General features: G+C 46.4%; 1 protein-coding gene across 1 annotated transcript; it reads left to right on the top strand.

The window, feature by feature from the left end:
• The first annotated feature begins 16,396 nt into the window (after nucleotides 1-16,396).
• LOC115311822 (transcription factor Sox-9-B-like) lies at nucleotides 16,397-23,906 on the top strand. Its single transcript, XM_040221882.1, has 2 exons — nucleotides 16,397-16,563; nucleotides 23,715-23,906. Exons 1-2 carry the CDS (start codon nucleotides 16,462-16,464, stop codon nucleotides 23,904-23,906), a joined length of 294 nt encoding a protein of 97 aa, XP_040077816.1. The 5' UTR covers nucleotides 16,397-16,461.
• Nucleotides 23,907-24,313: the final 407 nt, after the last annotated feature.

Below are 24,313 nucleotides of genomic sequence, written 5' to 3'. Positions count from 1 at the left end.
AGCTGCCAAGATCGCTCACACGGTCGAGTAGCAGAGGAACGCAGTGCTCCATTATGCTTTCAGACGCATTTAAAAAAAGAAAGTTAAAAACAAGCTCCGTTTCTCAAACGCTCTATTGAGAATATATTACACTTTCGACCTTATGAAAATACTTCGTTCCTTAAAACATAACTGACCAATGTTCACGCCTTCTAATCCAATCTTCCCTCATCCTCCAATTGCCCCATCCCCCTCCCCGATCAAGCGCTAAACTCTGAACCATGTGAGGTTGAACTTGGCGGCGAAAGAAGTTTAATTCGACGCGCTGAAGCACGCATGTTGACAGCGACTTGGCATAATAATGCGGGAGTACTACGAAAACTGTGCCCTCCTAGTGCCCAACTACTAAGTAGGAATAATGAATGCTTGGAGTTGGGCTAGTTGGTTTGACATTAATGGTATGCTGCGCTGTGTAGTTACGCGGAAAAAAACTGGAGAAATGAAGTTAATGCAGAAGGACAGACAAAAGCATGCATGAATTGGCGCAGACTAACAACTGTTTAATTTCTTCCTCTTTTTTCTCCCCCGACCCGTATTTCCAAAATTGCGGCTAAAAAATCGAATGGTTGATGTCTTGAATTTGTTGGCTTCTGAACTTGATGGTGTTTGCTGTAGCTGCCTCTTTGATATACGAACTGGATGGTGTGTTTTTTGTAGCGTTTACCTGGGGCGTGATGTTTGCTCCGACAAGTTTGGTATCTTATTGAGTAGATCTATTTCTTCTTGTCGCAAAGCTAGTGATGGCTCACTGACGCACGGTCCGTGTCTACCCGAGGCCATGTGAAAAGCCTCGATTATTTCACGCTTTGTTCTGTCCTTTGATCTGGCCAAGATGGAAGTAGTGTCAAGGAGAGCTTTGCAGTTGCATTTTGAACAATGCGCTGCAAGGTTGCCAGGTGCTTGCAGTTGTCCGCATGCATGGTTGTGCTCCCTTAGTCTCTCGTTAAGGCATCTTCCAGTCTGCCCGACGTAGGATCTTCCACACGACAATGGTATTTGGAATACCACACCTTCGACACATTCAACAAATTTGCTCCTGTGTTTCACTTGACACAGTGCCTTGCTGTTAGTCTCGTCCACTTCATTGTTGACCTTCCTGCATAATAATCTGAGCCTAAAAGGGGCAGATAGTGACACTCTGACTTCGTACCTTGCGACGATGTTTTTTATCCTGTGTGAAAAATTGTGCATATATATTGTGTATAGGCAGACAAGCAGACTACACGCAAGCGATTATCCTGAACCCAGACTGGTAGCTGTGGCAGGAAAATGTATTTCCACACTCACAGGAAAGTGCAAAACCAAGGAGAAGATCTTGGACAAAAGACCAATGGTGGTACTGCCATATATACACAATTTTTCACACAGGATAAAAAACATCGCCGCAAGGTACGAAGTCAGAGTGTCACTATCTGCCCCTTTCAGGCTCAAAGGATTATGCAGGAAGGTCAACAACAATGAAGTGGACGAGACTAACAGCAAGGCACTGTGTCAAGTGAAGCACAGGAGCAAATTTGTTGAATGTGTCGAAGGTGTGGTATACAAAATACCACTGTCGTGTGGAAGATCCTACGTCCGGCAGACTGGAAGATGCCTTAACGAGAGACTAAGGGAGCACAACCATGCATGCGGACAACTGCAAGCACCTGGCAACCTTGCAGCGCATTGTTCAAAATGCAACTGCAAAGCTCTCCTTGACACTACTTCCATCTTGGCCAGATCAAAGGACAGAACAAAGCGTGAAATAATCGAGGCTTTTCACATGGCCTCGGGTAGACACGGACCGTGCGTCAGTGAGCCATCACTAGCTTTGCGACAAGAAGAAATAGATCTACTCAATAAGATACCAAACTTGTCGGAGCAAACATCACGCCCCAGGTAAACGCTACAAAAAACACACCATCCAGTTCGTATATCAAAGAGGCAGCTACAGCAAACACCATCAAGTTCAGAAGCCAACAAATTCAAGACATCAACCATTCGATTTTTTAGCCGCAATTTTGGAAATACGGGTCGGGGGAGAAAAAAGAGGAAGAAATTAAACAGTTGCTAGTCTGCGCCAATTCATGCATGTTTTTGTCTGTCCTTTTGCATTAACTTCATTTCTCCAGTTTTTTTCCGCGTAACTACGCAGCGCAGCATACCATCAATACTAAGTAGGGTCGGGCAGTATGCCGCCCTGAATCAGGAACTATAAAAGGCCTAGCTTTATGCAGCTGGGAAGACGAGACGCTACACGCTGGGCATCCCAAACTTGGAATATACGACACCCTTAGAGATAGTAAAATAACACTGCGTTAGGAACAACTTAACGTATACGTACCTTGGAAAACAAAGCCGTCTACGCACCGCTAAACGCCTCTGACGACGCGATAACGACGTCGAACTCGCCTTCCGAACGGGCAGCAGCACTCCGCAGCTCACGGGCCCACGCCGGCCGGCAGCGGCTTGCGCATGCGCGGGTGAGAGATGTCTTCCTGAGCGCGGCGTAACACGGCTCACGGGCACTGTACTTCCGCGGTCTGATAGAGTTCCATAAAAATTGCTGGATATCCGGCACTTTTGGGCGCGTTCAATTCGCTTATACCAGTTGAACCGACTATAAACTGTAGTCTTGTAAGGCCTTTTTTATTTATACAGATAAGCTCATACTTATTGCCTAAATAGCACATTTCAATGCATATGGTACAATTCCCGTTTTTGAAAGCAAACAGCACATTGTAAGCATTTACAGAAAACGGGACATGTTCCATTCGATTTTTCCACGTAGATTGATGGAATTTTCTAACAGTGCAGGGGTAGGGGAAGTGGGCAAAAAAGTTCAGAGGGGAGGGGGGGGGAGCTTCTGGCTCTTGGGCAAAGCCAGTAGGTGTGCTCGTTCGATGAGTATCCACCGCATACCTGGCACAAAGGCTGTCCCAGCTCAACACCGAAGAGCACCTGAAATTTCGCGTGCCCGAACTCTGCCCTCGTTTGGGGAACTCGAGCTCTAAAACGCTTACTTTAGTGATTAGGGACTTTGATCAAGCCGTTACTGCGCATATCGCACGTCCGGAGCCTTTCAAGCATGCTTTGAAGCGCGCGCTCCCCGCGGAACACGGTAACGGTTTGTAAAAAGTCGCCTAGCAGAACCCAGGATCCGGGGTTCAATCCCCACCCCTGCCCGCTTCGATTTAAATGACCATCGTACCGGCGTGTGGTCGTGCTTCTCTACTGCGTGGTGCACGTTGAAGACCCCAGGATAGCGGTTGTACTGCACTGGCTAAAGTTCTCATCTATAACTGGGAGACTCGTCGCCCGTTGTGGCAGACCAAGTTCTAGGCTGTAGAAACATACACACACCCCATTTTTTTAAATTCCCCTAGTAAATTGATGCTTTTCCTTTTTTTTTCATTATACGATTGTTTCTAGCCCAGCTGTTTTACTCTGACAACCTAAATTTCGGCGTCAATTTTTTTTTCTTCCTTTGTATAGTTCATGCACTGAAAGCGAAAAGCTCGTACGAGAAACCGGGGGGGTCACAACGCGATATTTTTTTTTCTATATATGTTAACGGATCGGAGGGTAGCAGAGTTTGGGAAACATCGGAGAACTGGATTAGTCAAGGCAGCTCATGGCATCCATCGCGGTTCGTCGTAAGCTGAAATGGAGTTTATAGAAGCGATCGTGATGAGGGCAAGCAAGGCCCAGCGATAAGCGTCAAGCATCGCCCTCGATGCGTTTTTTACGAGCCGGTCGGAGGAAGCGCAGGCCCGTCGAGGTGACAGGTCCGAGGGCCGCTTTGGAAGAACTCGGCCGCGGTCTACACTTGGTCGTTGGCGCTTCTTATTTATTGATTTTGATCCCCTCGGCGGATTTTAGCAAGAACGACCGGCGCCTTCGCCCATGGACCGCCGACAAACGCCGTTAGAAGATCGTGCCGATGTTTTTATGTCGGTCGTCGATTATGGTGGCCATATAAAGTCGGGGTTAGCTCGAAACTCTAAACAGAATCCACGGTTCATTTTACTTTTTTTTTTTTTTATTCGTGAAACAGTTTTGGTGTCTGTAGAGACGCCACAGCTTTTCGATATATGTTGTTTCCTTTTGTTTTATGTCGCCATTTTCGGTGGTAATATTCGTTTTTTTTTATATACAGTTCGAAAATGAGGTGGGCTACACAATAGTTTCGTTTAAAAGCTTTCTAATTATTTCCTTTCTAATCATTGTATAACAAAAGTTATTACCTATCATGCACTTTTCTTGGGGTATGGTTTCTTCCCTTGATTGTAAATTGTATTAATCCTCGTATAGTTACGTGTATTTCTGTATATATTTCTTGTATACTTCCATGTATATGTCTCTCCAAAGTCTGTGTATAATCCTATGATATATTTGTGTTCATATTTACGTGCATTTGTATATATATATATATATATATATATATATATATATATATATATATATATATATATATATATATATATATATATATATATATGTTTTTTATTTTCCTTCAGTCATACCCTCTGGTAACTGCAAGCAAAAGTAAATTGTTGTGTGTATGTTTATACAGCCAGAAGTTACTCTTCCTGTGGGCGTCTGGTGTCTCAGCTGTAGATAAGCAATTTAGCCAGTGCGGTACAACCGCTAACCTGGGGTCTTTAACTTGCACAACACAGTAGTGATACACGAACGCACGCCAATACGATGCTCATCCAGATGGAAACGGGCAGGGGTGGGGATTGAAGCCAGGATCTCTCGGTTCTGCAGCGCGAGCTTTCGATCCACGTGCTCCTAGCTGGTGTGCGCTAGCTCACTCGGCCACCGATCCCCCAACTGCAAGATAACTTCAATTAATAACACGCTATGCCGTTCTAACAAATTTCAAGTTTGTTATTGGAACGTTATATTCGCTTGGTGCCGCGAGTAAAACATTACGGTTTAGCTATCCATTCGATCCATTTGTCTTGCCTTTCAAACACTGAATAATATATGATTAAGTGATGCAGACCTCGCGGGATTCGATCAGTAAAGTCTATCATGAGACGGTCACCAAATAACGTCGATCCATCGAACAACGCGCCCCGCTAATAAATTTTCCGTAATTAGGTTCGTAGGCAAGGACATGGACGCGAGGACGGGACTAGCGCTGTGTGTCCATGTCCTTCACGCTGATGTCCATGCCGCCTATGTGCTTGTCTTGTTGCAGTGCGAAAAGCCCCTTAACTCGGCCATCACTTCCTTATATTACATCCTAAGGGCAACAACACAGAGAATACAAACACACACTCGAGACGCTATCTTGCTGATATCGGCATGGCTGATAGCGCATGACACAACATCTTCCCTTTTCACATTTTTTTTTCTCACGAAGTTTGTTTACATATAAACACTATCAGCTATTAAATCCAAGTCTTTTCGGAATCCTAATCACACAGCAGCAACGAGATTGGCGTTGCTGGCGAGGTAGTGTCGTGGTAGCGGGGACTGGATTCCGGTGCTCTGGGCTCAAGACGGACGTAGCCCGCTGCCTTCCTTGGTCTCCTAATGTAGCTAACAGGAGGCTTTTTGCTTGAGCAACAAGAGGGGAAGCGCCGGTAGCCACCTGGACGGAGTTGTTCTGCTCCGCTGGTGAATTCGGGACCCCAACCAGCTGCCGTTTAGTTCTGCGCATAAGGCTGTGGTTCTTCTCGACCTAGTAGGATCTGGGAGTTTAGGACGCCTGGACCATCCTTTTTTGGCCCTCGTTTCCCGAAGCCAAACCCGTTGACCGGCAGAGAGGCTAGGAAGAAACCGTGCTGTATGACGTTCATCGAGCTGAGCTTTTTTTTTCTCTGACTTCTTTTGTCACGCTGTCTCCAGTCTGCGTGGTCTACGGTCTGGGGCTCAAACAGACTCGGGGGGCAAGGAACTCTACCGCGCACATGTCGCCCCATCAGCAACTGGGCTGGACTATATCCGGAAGGCCCCGCCGTTCTTTGAAAAGTTCACTAAGGCGAGATTAGGGTCGTTGGTCTTCTTTAGGAAGGTCTTGAATCCCCTTACCGTAAGCTCAGCTTGACCTTTGAGTGTGGGTAAAGGGGACTGCTTGTTACGTGTTGAAATCCACAGGCCCTTGAGAATGCCTGGAACGCCAACGAGCAGTCAAGCACTACTGGGGCCCGTCGTCAGACCGGACGATCGCTGGTATTCCGTGCCTTGCGAAGGAGCTTTTCAAGTGCTCGATGAGTTTTGCTGATGTCTAGTCGTGACCTAGCAGAGCCAACTTTGGGTATCTGGAATAATAGCAAGTACTACTTGCTAATAATACTTGGTGTAACCAGCAAGTATTGAGAGCCTGTAAGTTCGAACAAGACCGTGTCCACCTCCTGCGACGGGTCCGTGTGTTCGTCTGAAGCATGGGCTCGATGAATTGCACTCTCACTTCCGCGCACTTTGAGCAGTTGGCGACGACTTCAGCTAATTTAACGATAATGACTCGTTAAATCAAACTAAAGTGGACATAATAAAACGAACACATGGTGATAATATAAAACAATGTCAGCGATGTAAGGAATATTAAATGTATTGTAAAAACAATTGCCCTGTAAGCAACTGGTGGCACTGCGCTAACGCGCACCTTGTGTACTGATCAGAGTTACGTGCTTTCAACGAGAAATTACCGAGAATAAAAAAGTAACTGTGACTAGTTATTTCAGAATCAATTCACAGGCGTTCTTGATCATTTCATTTATGCCAAGTGCCTGCATATTAAGACGCAGCCGTTTGCGTTCACGGCAAAGAATATCCAGGATGTCCACCGCTTAAACTTCAATATCGCGGCGAACATTCAAAAGCACTAGACCGAACAGTCGCTCATTGGAGGTAAACACTCTCAGGTATGTTATCAACCGTCGTAGGGAAGAGAACGAGCGCTCACCTTCCGCCGTTGTCTTCCGCCGCCGTTACGCGCAGAGTCACTAGGATCTTGAGGAGACGATAGACGTTTGGGAATAGAACCTCCGGACAGAGAGCGACCGCCTGTAGCGCAGACGTGACGGGCGTTTGATGTTTCTCCCTATTTCATTGGACGCCTAAAATTTCCATATTTTTTGCGAAGTTAACCTCACTTCGTGAAATTTCCCTCCATCGAAACGCCGGTCTCGATGGTCGCTCACGGATGCGTTGAAGTCCGTCTTTCTTTCTGCTTTGCATGTCAAGGTGGCATCCGATGCAAGTCGTTATTAGATCGACCTTTTTGTTACACGGAACATCAGAGGCTCCGAAGAGCCTTCATATTCTCACCACGCATAGGCGCAAGGGTATTCAAGCTTGTTTCCACGTTTGGCGAGTACGTTTGCGTATTTTTGTGTGATGTAATTTCTCCGAGTGACGGTACGACGAGTTCGGACTGACGACTTCTCATCGCCTCGAGGATATGCCGCTGCTGCGTTTGAACCACACTGCAAGATAAAGAGGCCTAGCAAAAATAAGTCACTCTCTCCAAAGGCATCATGTTCTGTAGCAAGAATTTGTTAAACCTTTAATAGCTAATAGACTTTGGTTTTGTGATTGTTCAGCATTACCCTCGCCCTATATATAGGCCCCTAGTGCTTGTGCGAGGGCGGTTGCACTAATTTTTCAACGTCGAGATATTTTTTTTTTCTTGCTGCTTAATTTTTTGTGACAGTAAGACTCCCGGTAACAGCCAGGCGGCGCAAGTAGAATTAGAGCCCAAGGTTTGCCAAGTTACCGTAGCCTCGGTGTAACTTGGCAAAGGGTGAACGATAAGCCCCCTATTGCGTGCCGACGGCTTCGATATCCGCTACGTATACGAGTGCAACGCACACATATTGGAGCATGACGCAGCGAAAAGCCCGATACTTCTTCGCAGTAAAAGCGCGCTCCGGTGATACGTAGTCACGTTCCGATTGGCACGCCAGGCCGCGGCTTCCGCCGTTTTTGCATGTTTCGCGACTACGGCTTCCTGGCCTACCCAGTATTTCTTGCTTCAGACACTAGGCTATAGCGGCGCCATCAGAGTAATAGCCCACGTTTGAACAATGCAGCTGGCACTCCCAGGCATACCCAATCGTTCTTGCTTCAGTCGCTGATAGCGCCAAACCAAACAGCATTGCAGGTTTCCTATAGACCAGTGTCCGAAATCCTAGCCCCCAGCGATAAAAATATGAAATAATAGTTTCATGCGCAGGCTCCTGTGAAGAAAAGGGCTGCGCATAAAACAAGGTATTTGCTCTTTACAGCACTCTTGGAGCGAAGGTTTCTAAAAAAAAAAAATAAGATTCTTTCAAAAAGTGCAGCCCCGCCCCTTTATCGTGTCATTGCGTCAGCATAAACAAACATGGCGGCGCCCGTGGAGCAGAGCAGACACTGGTCTTATTCATGTGTCGTGTCTACCTCAAAAAAGCCAGGGGAGAGCTGTGTGCTGCGAGGAAGCTTTTAAAGTTGGTGGGCCGCAACTACGACCACAGTAGAACAGTAAGCTTCCGCGCCCGTATTAGCCCCGTGCGCGACCGAAAGCGTCGCTGTGGTCGGCCTTCCCCGATTGGCCGAACGCTGACTATGACGTTGGAAAGGGGATTTATCATCGACAGAAATAAGAGGAATGAAAGAACATTAATTTTGACGGTGTTGGCAGTGTTCCTTTGAGAGCGCAATGATTTCAAGCTTGCACCATGCTAATAATAAACACCATCGAACTTGCTGTTTGCAAGGTAATGACGTCACAAGGGGGAACCGTAGGAGGGCGCCACCAAAACATCTTGCCGCTAATTCCTGTAAATGAAGCCTGCTCCGTTTTCAAAAATGGCAATGCAGCTTTGCCCGTTTTATCTTAACAACACCTCGCTAATCTTTGCGTAAGCGTCCGTACCACCGAGCTTACCCTGCTTCGTCAATTGGGGGGGGGGGGGGATTTATGTCATTGCACACCCCCCCCCCCCCCCCCCCCCGCCCCGAAATAAAATCCTGGTTACGCCCCTGAATTCCAGGGTCGTGTATTGGGAGAGTTTGGCCATTCATTGGTTTGAATATGCGAGCATCTCGTGGCCAACCACAGGCCGCGAAATAGCCCTAGCGGGGGTCATGAGCTCTACAAATTCGACTCGACTAATTTAAGCCGTTTTAGCGTCGCTATACTAAAAAGGTGGAACTCTCGATGACTGAAAACTTGGTGCGTGTGAGGTCTTCGTCAAGTCCATATTCAACGGTAGAAAAAACAAACGCGCCTTTCGAACCACAGCAAACCGTGTAGTTGCGATCATTGGTAATGTAATGGAATGGAATAAAATGGAATGGAATAAAATGGCTTTATTCGGCTCTGGAGAACCGCGGCACCGCGGAAAGGCAACAGCCCGTACCATAGAGGCTCGCGGTGCCGCGTCTAATGAATATGATAATGCGATGACTATATATACACATGCCAGATGACGACGAGATGGATTGTTCCTATTGCGGGAGATGTTAGTCCGATTTGAAGGTGTCCACGTTTCGTTCAGGCGGGTCAGCAGTGAGCCAAGGGGATCTGCAGCCTGCCGTTTGATCGGTGCACGGTTGCACAAAGGAGCCTTAGGAGCATGATGGTGCTGTCGCTCACTGGTGTCGAAGCGTCAGGCTCCAACAGGGCAGCCCAGTCAAAGCAGAAAGCTGCCGCCTCCGAGGTACCGAAGCCCGGGGCACCGTCGACGCCCGGTGTGGCATCCTCTCAACTTCGTCGTCGTCGTCGTCATGCTGCTGAGAGACTGAACGCTTCTATTTCACGCCTTAAATACCGTTTCCGATACTGCGACGTCGAGGTCTGCTGATTGGTCGACGCTGTGTCGCACTTTTAGTTTATACTCTAACCGCTAGGGACATATCTGGCGCAGGCGGTGGCCTTTGCTCGCCCCATTTGCGAAACTCTCGCAATATAGTTCTGAGTAATTCTATTCAAAAAACGAGAGGGTTGCTTTTTTTTTGCTTTTTTTTGGGGGGGAAGCAATTTTTGACAACTAACCAAATCAACGGGGTTAGTTCATTTAAATGCTCTAACTTGAAAAGTAACGAGATTGAAATCGTTGCTAGCCAGGTTACCGTAGCCAGGTGCAGTAATCCGCATGGCGGACAAATTCCGGGAACGATGTCCGCGGACCTGGTAAATATGCGTATCACGTGGCTTCGACGTCACAGCGGACAAGTCCGCGGACTTGTGCAAGTCCGAGGACATGCGAATTAATACTGCATGGTTGCCGTGAAACAAGGCGAGAACTGCGAGCCCGAGCTCGTACCTTTCTCGCTGCTTTCGCTGAGCGAGCAATACTCTTCAGGGTTTGTATTCCCCAACACTCTCACCTCGCATCAAGAGCCTTAAGCCCGGTTCAGACAGTTGCGTTTGACTGCGTTTGACTGCGTTGCGGCAGCGAGAAACCAAGCCATCCCTGCTGCTTATATCGCGTGCCAAAATGATTCCTTGAATTGACTCCACGCTTCATACGAAGCACAGATGCGCCGGTGACTCGCTTTCGGTACTGGACGCAACCCAGTCAAACGCACTCAAACGCAAGTATCTGAACCGGCCTTTAGGTGCTTCGCTGCGTTCCAAGCTACAAGAGAACGGCTACGCAACGCACGTGACGGTCGATTTCAATCCCGCCAGCGTCTTATGAACCTGGCATTGAAGACGACAACGATGAAGGCCTTCAGCGATGAAGCGACGCTGTTTTTAATTGCACTTGTAGAAGAGTTTCCACAGCGTTGGTGCCTTCAAGGTGACCAGTACCGCAACAACGACATAAAATCAGAGCTCTGGAAACAAACTGCCAATGGAATGGTATTAGATGCTTCCGCGACTTCCTCATCCGCCATCATGAGGGCACAAGCCACAACAAATCGTGAAGCCTTGTTTACCTCCATGTTCCAATCGAAAACATTTTACAATCGTTTTCTTTCTTTTTCTTTTCGGCTCCTCTTTTCACTATGCGCAGGAACCCTCGAGCATCTTCCACAGCTGTAGCTCGTGCGTACTAATAGTACTGGAAAATGAGCAAAGCCCCATCAATGTACGAGAACCGTGAGAGGCGTATAAAAAAAGAGAAAACCGCTCGTGCAACTAAGTGTGCCACGAGCACTTTCACGCAGTTGGTTCCCGGGCTTGTCCGTGGACCACTGCGGACTCTAAAAAAGACAGAATCGGATCGCGTTCAAAACCCCTATAATCGTGGTCCGGCAGGTCCGCGGACATATTCTATGACGTTCGCGCACGTGATACGCAAGATACACCAGGTCCGAGGACACGTTGTTCAGGTCCGTGGACATGTCCCTTGGCTTTGCCTGCTGTTTTCGCCAGAGACATGGCCGATTTCATACCCCAGAAGAGGTGACGTCACGCCTTTTGTAGGAACTTGTCCGCGGACAAAGTCCTTCGTGTGAATACACCTTTACTTGCGAAACTGAGGGACGAGCTATCCATTTACTCTTCGGAAGGGTTGGAGTGTACTACAAAGGACGAGTGGGGCGTCCAGAGTGCCATTTTGGTACCTCTGCATGTGAAAAAAAAAACGGCTAATCCAAGCCACTTCGCTCGTAGCGCCCGGAAGGGCGCTATGAGCGACGTGGTTCGGATTAGCTACTTTTTATGAAAAACGCGTTTCGTTCCAAAGCCAAGCTCGACCGGCACGCTGGTCAAGGTCATAGAAATGATAGAACGCCGTATAATATTTTTTATACAACGTAGACGTCAGGTAACATACATAAAGTCACCGCGACCCGACTTGTCGTCACAACGTTATGCGACATCAGGACGACGCCTTGACGTCAATGTCGTCATCGACGTTGACAACGTGCGTTACACGACATCAAGACAGCGTTCTGACGTCATCATGCGTTGACAACGACAACGATGTCAATGTTTACGTTGATGACGACTACGACAGCGTCAAGGGACGTCAAGATGACGGCGTCCTTGTCAATGCAACGTCATTAGGACGCTTGGTGTCAGTTCGTTGACGTCGTTGTCGGCATGACGCAACTCGACGTCACGAAGACGTCCCGACAGCTTCACGACGTCGGCGTCATCGTTGACGACGTCACACAACGTCAAGACTTCGTCGTGACTGCGCGTCGACGTTGATGCTGGCGAAGGCGACGACGTTACACGCCGTCAAGGCTTCGTCGTGACGTTGGCGTTCACGATGACGTCTGGACGACGTTAACGTGACGTCATAGCGATGTTTGACGTTGCGTGGGGCGTCGACGTCAACGTCGGCATCGACGACCACGTCCACGTCGTCCTCAATGTGGCGCTCGACGTCACGACCGCGTCACAACGGCGACTTAATGTCGCGTAAAGGCTGGTACTCAACGCGACGTCAAGACCGCGTTAAGACGGCGACTCGATGTCGCCAAATGACGTCGTCCTCGACGTGACGCGATGTCACGACGGCCTTACGACAGCATCTTGGCGTCGCGTAACGTCGTCGACGATGACGTCGTGGCGTCGTCGTGTCGTGGTGCTTTGACGCTACCTCTGACGTCAAAATTATAAAAAAATACAATATAGCCCCTAAGGGGCTATATTGGCCATATGACCTTGACCTGTGTCGTTGCTTGATCGCAGCGAGGTGGCGCTGCGATCAAAGTGGCTTGATTCCACCTGATCGCTTTCCACATTATGAGGTGCAACTGAAAGCATGACCGGAGCCTGTAGCTCGTTCACCTCGTACCCTCTAGTACACTTTAACAGGGTGAAGAGTATCGTAACTTCCTTTTTTACGTTTATATATTAAAAAAAAGAAACTGCAGGCCTTTTGAATAGGTTGCTGCAGGTGAGGGGTACAAAAGAGCAGTAATATAGTTGAAAGCAATACATAGAACAACACATTTCATGCATTACATCACATTCAAATAAACAAGCGCGATAAAAAAGCACAAAAATAACATTGTGTAACATTTCAACTACAGTGCTGCAGATTGCAATCATTTGTAACATTGTAGTTACAAATGACGATTGTAATCAGAAAAAAACCATCAGTCCGGTAATTGCAATGTATTATAGTCTCAATCACAAAGGGTTTTTACAAAACTAAACCAAACACCTGAAACCAAATGGCACTTGAAGCGTGTGATCGTCCCTAGTTTTATTAAAATCGCCGACAATATACAAACAAAAAGCATATTACGAGAAGGGCTTACTTGTGGGGAAACAAATCGATGAAAGACTACCAGCTTTTTTTTACGAAATATTACACTAACCCTGATCAAATTTGGTAGACCTTTGCAGCGCGAAGTTCTGAGCATCTGACAGGCTACCACAAGTTCTTTGGTGTGAACATGAACGAATATTTTGACATAGGGTTGTTCTGTTCTCTCTAGTAGAGTTTCACTATCGCAATAATCAAGCCGGGGTAAGGTCTTCCGGGAAAAATATTATAATCTCCAAAAAGGTTTCACCGATTTGTCACTGGGTTGCTTTCCGTCAGATAGATTATAAATTTTAGAAGCATTGCAATAAAAAGGTCTAAATGTGATGTTTTGAAAATCGTGTGAAAAATATATGAACGGGCACTACAATCATACAAGAACACGTAAGATGTTATAAAAACGTACACATTACTTATACTATTTCTTAAGCTATGGTGTGTTTATTGCACAAACAATATAACTTTTTTTTTTTTTCAGTAGGGTCGGAACTGGCTAAAATCCATGAATCCTGGGAAAGTAGCGCCCCTGCCTTCCCTGCAGGCTTGCCGGACCCAGAGAGATACTCATACAGACGACCGAAACCTCGCAAGGTGATTGGCGGATAGGGCTCCGTTGCCATAGCAATCGCTATTTCGGTCCATTTAAATCTTCGAAGCTTCGAGGGGGTCTTTTAAACCAGTCGCACGAAGATCGCAATGGAGTGTCGTCTTCCTGAAAGCGTTCCTCGACAACGTAACCATCTTTTGCACTGTGGATTAAAAAAAACTGACCAGTGTTGCTTATCTCCACCGATCTGTTACAATCATATTGTTCTCGCGTTAATACTGCAGATTGGGCAAGTTGGTAAGGCATCATCACGAACCAGCGCACAAGTAGACAGTTATTCAAAATCCAAACACACAAAAAATACACTCACACAGCGCTGATTCGTAATGTTACTTGTGCGCTGGTTCGTAATGTTCTCGCGTATATCCAGAGAGGGAAATTCTTTTTCAGGGCAGCCAAACACCGACACCGCAAAAGGTGGCGGTGTGTGTGAAATGTCGTCATAAAGTACACTCTAAAAAAAGCCCGTGCGTTTACTTTCCCGCACTACACTCGAAGAGCCAATCACCCGGAGAGCCATTTTAAACCAAAAAGCGCAGTCTGAGTTGTGTCATTAAGCAATGCTAAACGTCACGTTTGCATTGCTTAATGTCACAACTCAGACTGCGCTTTTTGGTTCAGACATATGTTTCGGCATTGTCATTCGCAGAGCTGCCTCCGTAAGCCGCGGTGATTGGCTCTCCGAGTGTTGTGTGGGAAAGTAGACGCACGGGCTATTTTTATAGTGTAATCTGTTACCGGGAATTGGGATCGGCTTACAAAGAATGGAGAGATCAAGGAGAAACTGCTCATTCCTTGAACCAAAATGGAGACCACACGAGATGCTTGGCACAACTTTCCTAGGATTCAGTGGCTTTAGCAAGAGCAAACTGTAGATATTAATTTTTAAAAGAACTGGCTATAGGTGGCGCAAGTCTCCGCCCCATTAAAAACGCTTCAGCGTTATGCATCCAGGTTCTTTAGACTCGTACTCGCCATAAGTGTGAGGGAAGTCGGATGTATCCCATAAAGCATCGAGGGTCTGCCGAGGTGCGATGAAGGCACACACCTCTTATAGGCAACAAGGCAGTAGAGCTGGCCTTTCTACCTCGCCTACTCTGTCTCGTTTTCACCCCAAGAACCGCAGTAAAAAATAAAAAAAAGTCCGGCTTCACGCGGAGTATTACTGATGTCCCACTTTATGTAGAGAAATAATATATATCTATGGTGCATTTTAGATTAGCTCTATCATCTATGTTATCTTATCACGACGTACGCGTTTCGAACACCAAAACCATCGCTTCTTTTTCCGACAATAAAATTTTGAAAGAACTACTTGGCGGGGCGTACCAACAATTCGCGAAGAAAAAATTCGCCTGGATCTTTGCCAGGCGGATTTTTTCAGTCGCCCACCAGTCACCTAGCTGTGTTCGGTTGTTTTTGTCCTTTGTCTCCCCTTGTTCCTCTTATCCAGGGATTAATAATAATAATAATAATAATAATAATAATAATAATAATAATAATAATAATAATTTAACTTTCATTTTCCATTACACGTACTGACGGGGCTGAGAACAAAAGCCGCGATAGACGGTTTGAGGAGCTCTCGCCCCAGTGGCATTCTGCACAATTATAGGGAAAAAAAACATAAATGTTTTTAGTTATACAGCGAGCATATCCAATTGTTCATTTTCAGTCGAATAAAAAAACACCATGTATAAAGTTATAAATAGCAAGACGCAAAGAGTATTCCGAAAATGTGTTTGGTTTTTGCAGCTCGAGAAACCTCCCGAACACTATTGTAGCCCTCATGCCCCCGGTGTCCCACGTTGGCTTCCGTTACTTGACGTGGCAAAACAACGGTACGGCTTTTCTTTCTGAGAAGTGTTGGGAAGGCCACCTCTCCATACCAGCCGAAAAACGTCCCCCTCTATGAGCAAAGGCCCTCCAACTTGGAAGGAGACAGGCGTCCCCCGGGGCCTGGTTCCCTCTCCCCCGCTGGGCAGCTTGCGTGGGCGGGGCCTGGGGGCAAGGAGGAGAAAGCCACTTTCAAACCGGCACCGGCGAAACATCCGGCGACCACGACAACCTCCCCGCTCCTACCCATGTGCGAAATATATTCTTCCAGCGAGTGTTGCTCACCTCGCAGCTCTCTGTGAAGGTGCGAGAACCGACGCTACTCAAGTGACAAGTGAGTCGGGTGAGAGACACGTGGCATTAATCTCGGTTGGAGCAGTGATCGGTCATCGCCGGGTGACGGGTGACACCGAGGAAACGGGTGGTACGCTCGTGCCAAGTCAAGTTACCACTTCGTCACGTTGTGGAGTTTCCGGCGCTTGTGCGGTCGTTTCTATGGAGTGATCGGTCATTGTCAGGTGACTGGGACATTGAAGACTGTAGTGACGACTACCTGGCTCACCAGTGGGACATTCCGAAGCGTCCGGTGGTTGTGTTGAACGGCGATAAACAGTGATCTGGCATCACCGAGTGACTGGAACGCCGTACTCGAGTGAAGCAACCTGTCAAAAGTGGTACCGTAAGAACCTTTTTAGTGCTAGTGCAGACCGGCGGTGAGGGCTGATCACTCGTCTGTGAGTGTCAGGAACGCCGTGAAACCGCGCTGCGGCCGGAGAGGCGACCAGTGGCATTCCGTGCCGTCGGACGAGGCGGTGCGAGACCATGTCCGACTCCGGGTCTCACGGAGACGAGAGCGACAGTTCGAGCACCGGGCCGGACGCGTCTCCGTCCAACATCACGGACGCGGTCAGCAGGGTGCTCAAGGTGAGACCATACTTTCATTCCCTAACTGCACACCTCGCACTCGCCAACGCATAACATCATCGAAGCATGTGTACTACGACGTAATCGTACCACGAGGAGGTCGTTCGCGGGCCTTCTTCATTATATATGGGGGGGAAGAAGGGGGGGGGGGGGGGGTTGTCTTGACCCCGACGGCTGCCGGGACATCGAGAAAAACAAAAATAAGCGGTGCCATATGTATTCTGAAGGAGGTGCGTGTTCGGCAGAAGGACCACCACAATGGCGGCTGATTTGACGTCAGTGCAAGCCACGGGATAACTGTTTTGCGTGATACGGATGACTGAAACCGGTTTGCTCAGTTGCAGTGTGATCGACGTCCTTCGGATGATAATGCCGGGGGATACCCGTAAAATATCGTCTGCCGCGGGTTGTATGGGCGCCAGGATCGTAACGCTTTTGGAAGGAAGGCGTTAGAAGTAACGCCGTTACTGGTAACGCGTTAGATTTCTATATGAGTAACGAGAAAAGTGTTTTGTTGCTATTGTACGGTATCGTCAATCAAAGTACCTTACTCGTAACTCTTTGCCTTTGATTAATCTACAGTTATTTAGCTTAAATACAAATTATTCCCAACTTTTTAGAACGCGCAGAAAATGGAGGACACTATTTTCTTCTCCATAGCGTCATCTCGAAATCATTGAGTAATAAAGCAGTGTTGAGATTACCAGAATAGGAAAAATCATGTACAACTTTAATTAACAAAATAATGCAAGTTCTAAGAAAAAGCTTTGTAGAGTTTAATTTTTGTCGATGTTCGAATCCGCGGATTATCGCTGCCAGCTAATACTAACATCTAAAGTAACCTAAAAGGAACGTTTGTTAGAGTTTGATGGTAACGGCAAGGGTATTTCGTTACATTTAGTCGACGTAACGAATCTTGGTAACGCGGTATGTTTTTACAAACTAACGAGTAGCGATATTTCGTTACTTTCTTTTTGGTAATGCTTACACCACTGCGTGAAATTCGCGCTCCCTAATGTTGGTGGATAATCGGCCTCACGAAAAATATACTACATATATATGTGTGTGTGTATGTGTGTGCTTTCTTTCATCTTCCTAATACGAAATGTGCTGCAAGACTCTGATATTGCTTGTATATAAAAATAAGAGAATTACTTGCGTGACAAACACCTAAATCTTATATAGTGTTGTTGCACATATAAAGTCAAGATAACTGTTATTTTAATAGACGCAGCTCGCACCGTATAGGTCGCGAAAGTTGCGCATACACCATTTCATAAAAAAGGATTTTGACAACTTCCGTTTTAAAGTAACTCACGGCTTAAGAAGCGCGAGGTTTATGTTTCACGCTTATGTTCACACACATTGCTTCACGCTTATTGCTCACGCTTATATATGACGCTTATTGCTTCACGATTATTGCTTCGTGATTCGTTCTTTGACTTTCTTATCGGCTCAACAGCCTGATTGGCTGCGCAGCCTTAATGAGATGCATCAAATATAGTGTTCTAGGCGTCACCGAAAAATAGTAACGAATTACGTTACTCGTTACTTAGAAAATAAAGGACGCGTTACCGACCTACATTACCTCAAAATAAAGGGAATTCCGCGTTTCTGTTACACATAAAAAAATAACGCACGGCACTTTTTGCGTTGCTTTTCGATTATAAATTGACGGTAACAGAGTTTTTTTTTTTTTTTTGGCGACAGTGTTTTTTGACACTTAAACGAAGGCCGAGGGTGTTTTTTTTTGTTTTTTGTTTTTTTTTTTTTTTTTTTTCTAAAGTGGGATTTTTCTTGCGGGGGGAAGAAAGAGGCAAAATTTTAAAGGCAAGTGGAATGAGTGCAATAATTAATGATTTGGCGTCTATACTTGCTTTCAGCTTAGGTCCGGACGCAATCAACGCTACCAGTTAATGGGGCACATCGAGCAGCGTTAAAAGTGCAAGTCACTGGGCCTTTTTTTTTTTTTTGGTTATGATTGGTTCAGCGACGATAGAACACGTCCAGAAACATGACGAATACAATGATAATGCCCTTTTGTCTCTCGTCTCATTGGTACCATCGGCTCAAAGCGTCGGCTCGTCTGGACTAAAGTTAAAACGAACTATAAAAAACAAGAAAAATTATTTCCTTGGTTCTTTCAGGTCTTGGGAAGAAGGCGTAACGAATAACGTAACTACGTCACCCGTTACCCGAAATAATTAGTAACGTAAGTACGTCACTCGTTTTTGTTTTCAAAATGTAACGAGTGCATTACTGCGTTACCGAAAGAAGTAGGGCGGTACCGGCAAATACCGTTACTTGTAAACCGGCAACATGGTAAACATCCAGCACTACGCCCTTGCGATCTCGGATGGGTTGGCAAGACCTCCCAGAGATAATCGAGTAGCGCTAACCTCTTCAACTAGTGGCCAGAGGAAGCGATCGGGTGTTTCTTCGCCGGCTTATGTTGCCAATGTTTACCACGGTCACTAGCCTTTGTGGGCAACACTCGTCAGGGTAAAAAAAATAATGGTGTTTTTGTTTTAATAAATCAAATTGTTGTATTTAAAGAAAATGTATTTGATTTAAATCACATTGATTCGATTTAAATCGCAGTAGCTAGAAAATGGTAATTCTTTACCGGAAAATGTATTTTAAACGTGTCAGACTGATTGATTCATTTATTCGATCGCTAGGGAAAACGTGGAAGAAAGAGTGCAAATGAAATAGTTGAAGTAACAACTTCCTGTTAATGCGAACCCTGCCATACTAAAACAAAAACGGCTACCTTTTTTTTTTTTGTGTGTGTGTGGGGGGGTGAATGACAAAGTTTGTATTTGATTTTCGCGGTTTTTTTTTTTTGCAATATATGACTACTTTTTTTTCTTACTTTTTTTTTTCGAGTGATAATTTGCTCGCCTCTACGGCATTACATAACTGACAAACGAAGTAGATGGTAGAAGGAAGCTTGAACAAACTAAATTTGATCAGAAGAGCACTGTTTTTTTGTTTTTTTTTAAATAAAAACAAATGCATATAGGAAGCATATTATACACCATATATCTCAAACTCATTCGAGTGTCGGGGCCAAATAGCGCACCTTTGAAAGGAAGAGGGCCAAAAGGGAGGGGGGGGGGGGGGGCAATAATTGCTATTTCGGGACAAACAATATAAAAAAAGCAGTGGTGTTTCACGTTCCAAGGCAGCCGTGTATCCCAGCGACAAACCAGAGATTTTCTAGACGAGGAACCTTGCGCGATCTGATTTTTGTAAGCTCACCGTTTCGCCATTTTTAGATTTCATTCGCATTTTCGACAGCTTTGGTTCCACACTTTTATAAAAAGATTTTAAACACTACCACGCCACAGTACTGACTGTTTTCAATAGAATGAGAGCAAGCTCACTGTTCTTGCTCTGTCGCACAACTCACTAGGGTCTACCCCAGGCATATAAAAAAAAAATCTTCATACGGCAGATTTTGCTTTCCTAATAATTTTTAGCAGTGTTATAAGAATACTTTACTATTACAGATATCGTCTGAAAGCTAGAAGCCCAAGCTCTAATAGCTTTATCTTTGGCGGTTTCTCGTGCTGAGAAAGAGTTGGAGCAGCCGAGGCGTCTCCTTGGGAAAAGAGCTCGCGCTTATAGCTTAGTGTGGGAATTGTCATTCCCGCTAATTTATATGTGAACAAAATGAGAAGCCAAGATTTATACAAAGCAATACTCCATCCAACAAATAGGCAGAATAGTAAAAAACAAAATGCTTCAGCTTGTTATATGAGCACAGTTTCATTTTGAGCGGAAATGAATCGACGATATAAAACTATTATTTATGGCGGATGTGCAACTTGAGGCATGCAAATCGGGCTCGCAGCCGCTGAATGCTTGCGGGACGCGTGTTTAAGACCCCTGTTATACGCGAGCGGCAGATATAAATACCATTTTTTAAATTGTTGTTCGCGGGAAATGCTTGATCTAATTCATCGTAGCAAAACCGGTGTGATTTTATTCGCGAGTTTAAAATGATGCCTTAGATCACGATTTATATTATTTTGATTTTTGTTCTCCGCCCTGCTCAGAGAACGCGTGGTGCTGTGCTCCAGACAATGTGCGAATCGGGCGATTAACGTCGCAGGAATCAATTGGTCACGCGCGCGAACCCGTAGATTCGTCGACGGACCGGCTGGTGACCAAGCTCGAGCGACACCACCTGGAATAATCATGGCCTGAGAACAGCCTCCTCTACGTTTGCGTGACGTCATCACCGTTGGATGGAGCCTACTCGGAAACTTGACCCGAGTCGAAGCTGCCTGCGACGCGCTGATTGGTCCCGAAGCTCTGCCGAACTCTGACGTCACTCGTGTTCAATCTCTGTGTGCGCTCGATCCCACTCTGATGACGCCAAAATGCCGGTTCGTGGGATATTTAATTAATCTATAGACGTTTTTTTGTTTGTTTTTCTTATGTTCTAAGTCGCGCAGGTTCCGTATCTGGTATGTTGGACGAAAAAAATAATAAAATGTTTCAAGCTAGAATATGAGTGAGAATTTATAGGTGAGGCAAATAAAAAATGTGTGACAATCACGGTTTTCTTTTTTTTTTTCGCGAACACCTCCCTACTGAGGTGGCCTTAATTCTACTACATAGACGGGCGCCTCAGTACTGAATAGCTATCCCAAGCTAAATTACCATGTACAGATACGACAGGTATATGCCGTACAAGCGGCTATATACAATCCCAAATATTGAGATAAAAGGAATCAACTCTTAACAATGAAGATTCACTGATCTCTGCCATTGTTATTCTTGCTGTAAGAAGCTCCAATAAAACAAAATCAGTCAGAGATTTGTTTTACAAATTTTTCTAGCTGCAAGCATTTTTTCAAAACAATTTATGTATACTTAATTCGACTGGTCTGCGAAGATTCAAGCAATCGTGAGCAAAATTCTCAAGATATATTAGCCCTTAGGTGCACACATACGTTTACATGAGAAATATTCTCCCGAAGCGCCTCCACTAGATGATGTTCTCCTTCTCGACTAGGTTCGGTTTCAATTTAAAAAAAATATTTGGTGTGAAACAAAATAAACGATATTTACGTGGTTTCGCGGTGTAATGTTGTAGCTTTACTACCGAGGGTGTGCTGTAGTGGTGGCCCTGATTTCGTTTCGTTATTCAAAATGTACAATTCACCACCGTCCGACGGAGAGTGGTGCAGTCTACGTGTCATTGCGTCGTTTCATGGGGCAAAACCGACAACACTAGCTCCGCCAGTAACCAGCCTTGTCCGTGTTCCAAAATTTACTCGATCTTACTCCAGGGTAAGGGTTTTGTACCTTGGCGTTCCAAAACCTACCCGCGTCCAGCGTTTTTCAATCTGTGTTGTCACGTGACACGACCCGCCGAAGTAACTCGGATCCATTTATGTAAGATTTGGAACACAGCCCTTGTTTTACCTTGGTTCTTGCGGTAACAGCGGGTACACGTGGTGTTAGGTCAAGCCGACCAGCGCTCATGACCTAACACTGAGAGGCATTCGGCAGTACCGCAACTGAAACCCTTTACAGCAACACCTTGTAGATAACAAGGCCAAAGTGCTCGATGTTTTAAACACCATCTTCCGGAAGCAGCGCACAGTTTTGGCACGTGGAACGCCTCAGGGTTAGGCTAAGACTTGTCCCAGCCAAACATTGCAGCATTCACTCATATGTCGGACCTGTGCCCCACGCTGTCCTCTGGTGGGCGACGTAGACCAATCGCCGCCTCGTTACTTAATTTAGGAGGTATTCGCCCTTTTTTATTTGGTAGCAAACTCGGTGGCGCCAACAATTGGTAGCCCCGGCATACTTCCGGTTCACGAACGTTTCCTAATGATTAACTCATCATTATTTTATCATAAGAGTGAATTACGTCTGACAGGACTAGAAGGGGCAATTTTCAGAAGATAGCGTGTATATTTGATTTCGGAAATACTGTGAAACCCGTCGTCTAGTTCAGAACCGGAAGTGGTTGAGAACTATTTGCACACTGGCGCCACCACGTTTCAACTTACGCGAAAAAGAGTGAATACTAGTAACTGCGGCGCCATGTATACCTGTAGTTTTGGCTAAACGGTCACGGCGATCTTTCTCGTGCGCTTGCGCTGCCTGGCCCGGAGAGAAAGTTGACAATGGACGCTTGCACTCACTTTCACAAGAAAGATTTTTTCGCAGCATCGTGGAAGCCGCCTGTCCAAACTGTGCAACATGTTAAACTCCGGAAACTATTGAACACATTCCCATTGTGTGTACCATTCACGCCTTCGCGAAACAGGTATTTTATACGGCACTGTCAGACATGCACGGCGTAACTTTTCCTCTTTTTTTTCTTCTTTTTTGCTAGGCACAGGACAGGCACTGACTCTCTAAGGTGCGAGAAAGCACCACTCTGATCCCCTCACCGTCGTCCATATAGACCTTTTCCGCTTACTCTCGCCCCCGACCGCCAATAGGCATATCCGGTATGGGCGACGGAAAAATATTAAAACGTTTCAACCTGTAAATAGTAAAAAAATAGAGGAGAGAGAAAACGAGAATGGGTGATGGTTACGATATGGGCGTGGCGACAGTAAAACAATGTTTTAGCCCATACTGGAAGTGACGACAATTCAAGATGGCGGCGCCCTTGAAGAAAGGGTCTATACCCTTCCTCGTCTCACTTCATCGTGACATTTTTATTCATCTTTGTCCTCTTTCCCCGCGTGTAGAGTAGTTAGATAGAATTAGGCTCTCGGGCTAACCTCTTTGCATTTCAATTATCCTCTTAAAGACTGACGACCAGTTCCCGCTTTCCACTTCTCTCCCAGCTTCCTCCTCTCCCCCCTCTAGCCTGTCCACCGTTGCCTGTTTCCTCCTCCCCGGGGTGAGGAGGATCTTCTGCCTTGCAGAACCTCGTGTCTGGTCGTCGGCCTTTAAGCCGCATTCACACTGGTCCTACATCAAACAAAAGTCAAGGTGTTCGCCACAGACGTGACGACAGAATAGCCTCCGGACACGTCCGAAGCATATACTTGCAGCATGTTTGGATTACGCTTCGAACATAGTTGCACACAGTGTCTGCACACTGTCTTTTGCCTGATGTACTCGCAGTGCGATCGGGTCTTAACTGTCCGCACTCGCTTTTCCAGGGCTACGACTGGACGTTGGTGCCGAGCCCGGTGAAGCAGCCGGCGCCGGACAAGAGCAAGCGGCAGCACGTCAAGCGACCGATGAACGCCTTCATGGTCTGGGCCCAGGCGGCGCGCAAGAAGCTGGCCGACCAGCACCCGCACCTGCACAACGCCGAGCTTAGCAAGACTCTCGGCAAGCTGTGGAAGTGAGTGTCCGTCGTGCGGGCGCACGATGTTACACGTAGTTAACTGAACGGAGAGACAGACGCCCTTACTCCGTTTCGCTCCAGGACCGGGCGCAGTCGACGGTGTGTAGACCTTTGCAAAAATAGCCTTCTGCGCACTGCCATCTTTGTCTGCTGGGCTGTGGAACGCCTTCTGAGCATGCGCTGTGTAGCTCTGCTGTGTGGTATATGAGATGCTGCGCGTGCGTCCACAGCTCAATGACTCGGCATTTTTGCCTGGGGTGAGAAGCGATGCAAATGTCTATTCGATTCATTGGGGCATAGCCTCCTCTATACTCACAAAGCCTGGCAGTTCGAGGGCGGAGCAATAGAGTGCCCGGTCGCAGATTTGGAGCGCGAGGATCTGGTAGCACAGAGCATCCAAGAGCCATT

Source organism: Ixodes scapularis, unplaced genomic scaffold (genome assembly GCF_016920785.2).
Source record: "Ixodes scapularis isolate PalLabHiFi unplaced genomic scaffold, ASM1692078v2 PGA_scaffold6__148_contigs__length_123643588, whole genome shotgun sequence".
Taxonomy (NCBI): domain Eukaryota; kingdom Metazoa; phylum Arthropoda; class Arachnida; order Ixodida; family Ixodidae; genus Ixodes; species Ixodes scapularis.
Note: the sequence above shows the minus strand (reverse complement) of the source record. Positions and strands in the feature narration are given on the sequence as shown.

Coding starts and splice junctions, on each gene's coding strand:
- LOC115311822 (XM_040221882.1), top strand. CDS start 16,462: ATGTCCGACTCCGGGTCTCACGGAGACGAGAGCGACAGTTCGAGCACC. Junction 16,564..23,714: donor CGGTCAGCAGGGTGCTCAAG/GTGAGACCATAC, acceptor TCGCTTTTCCAG/GGCTACGACTGGACGTTGGT.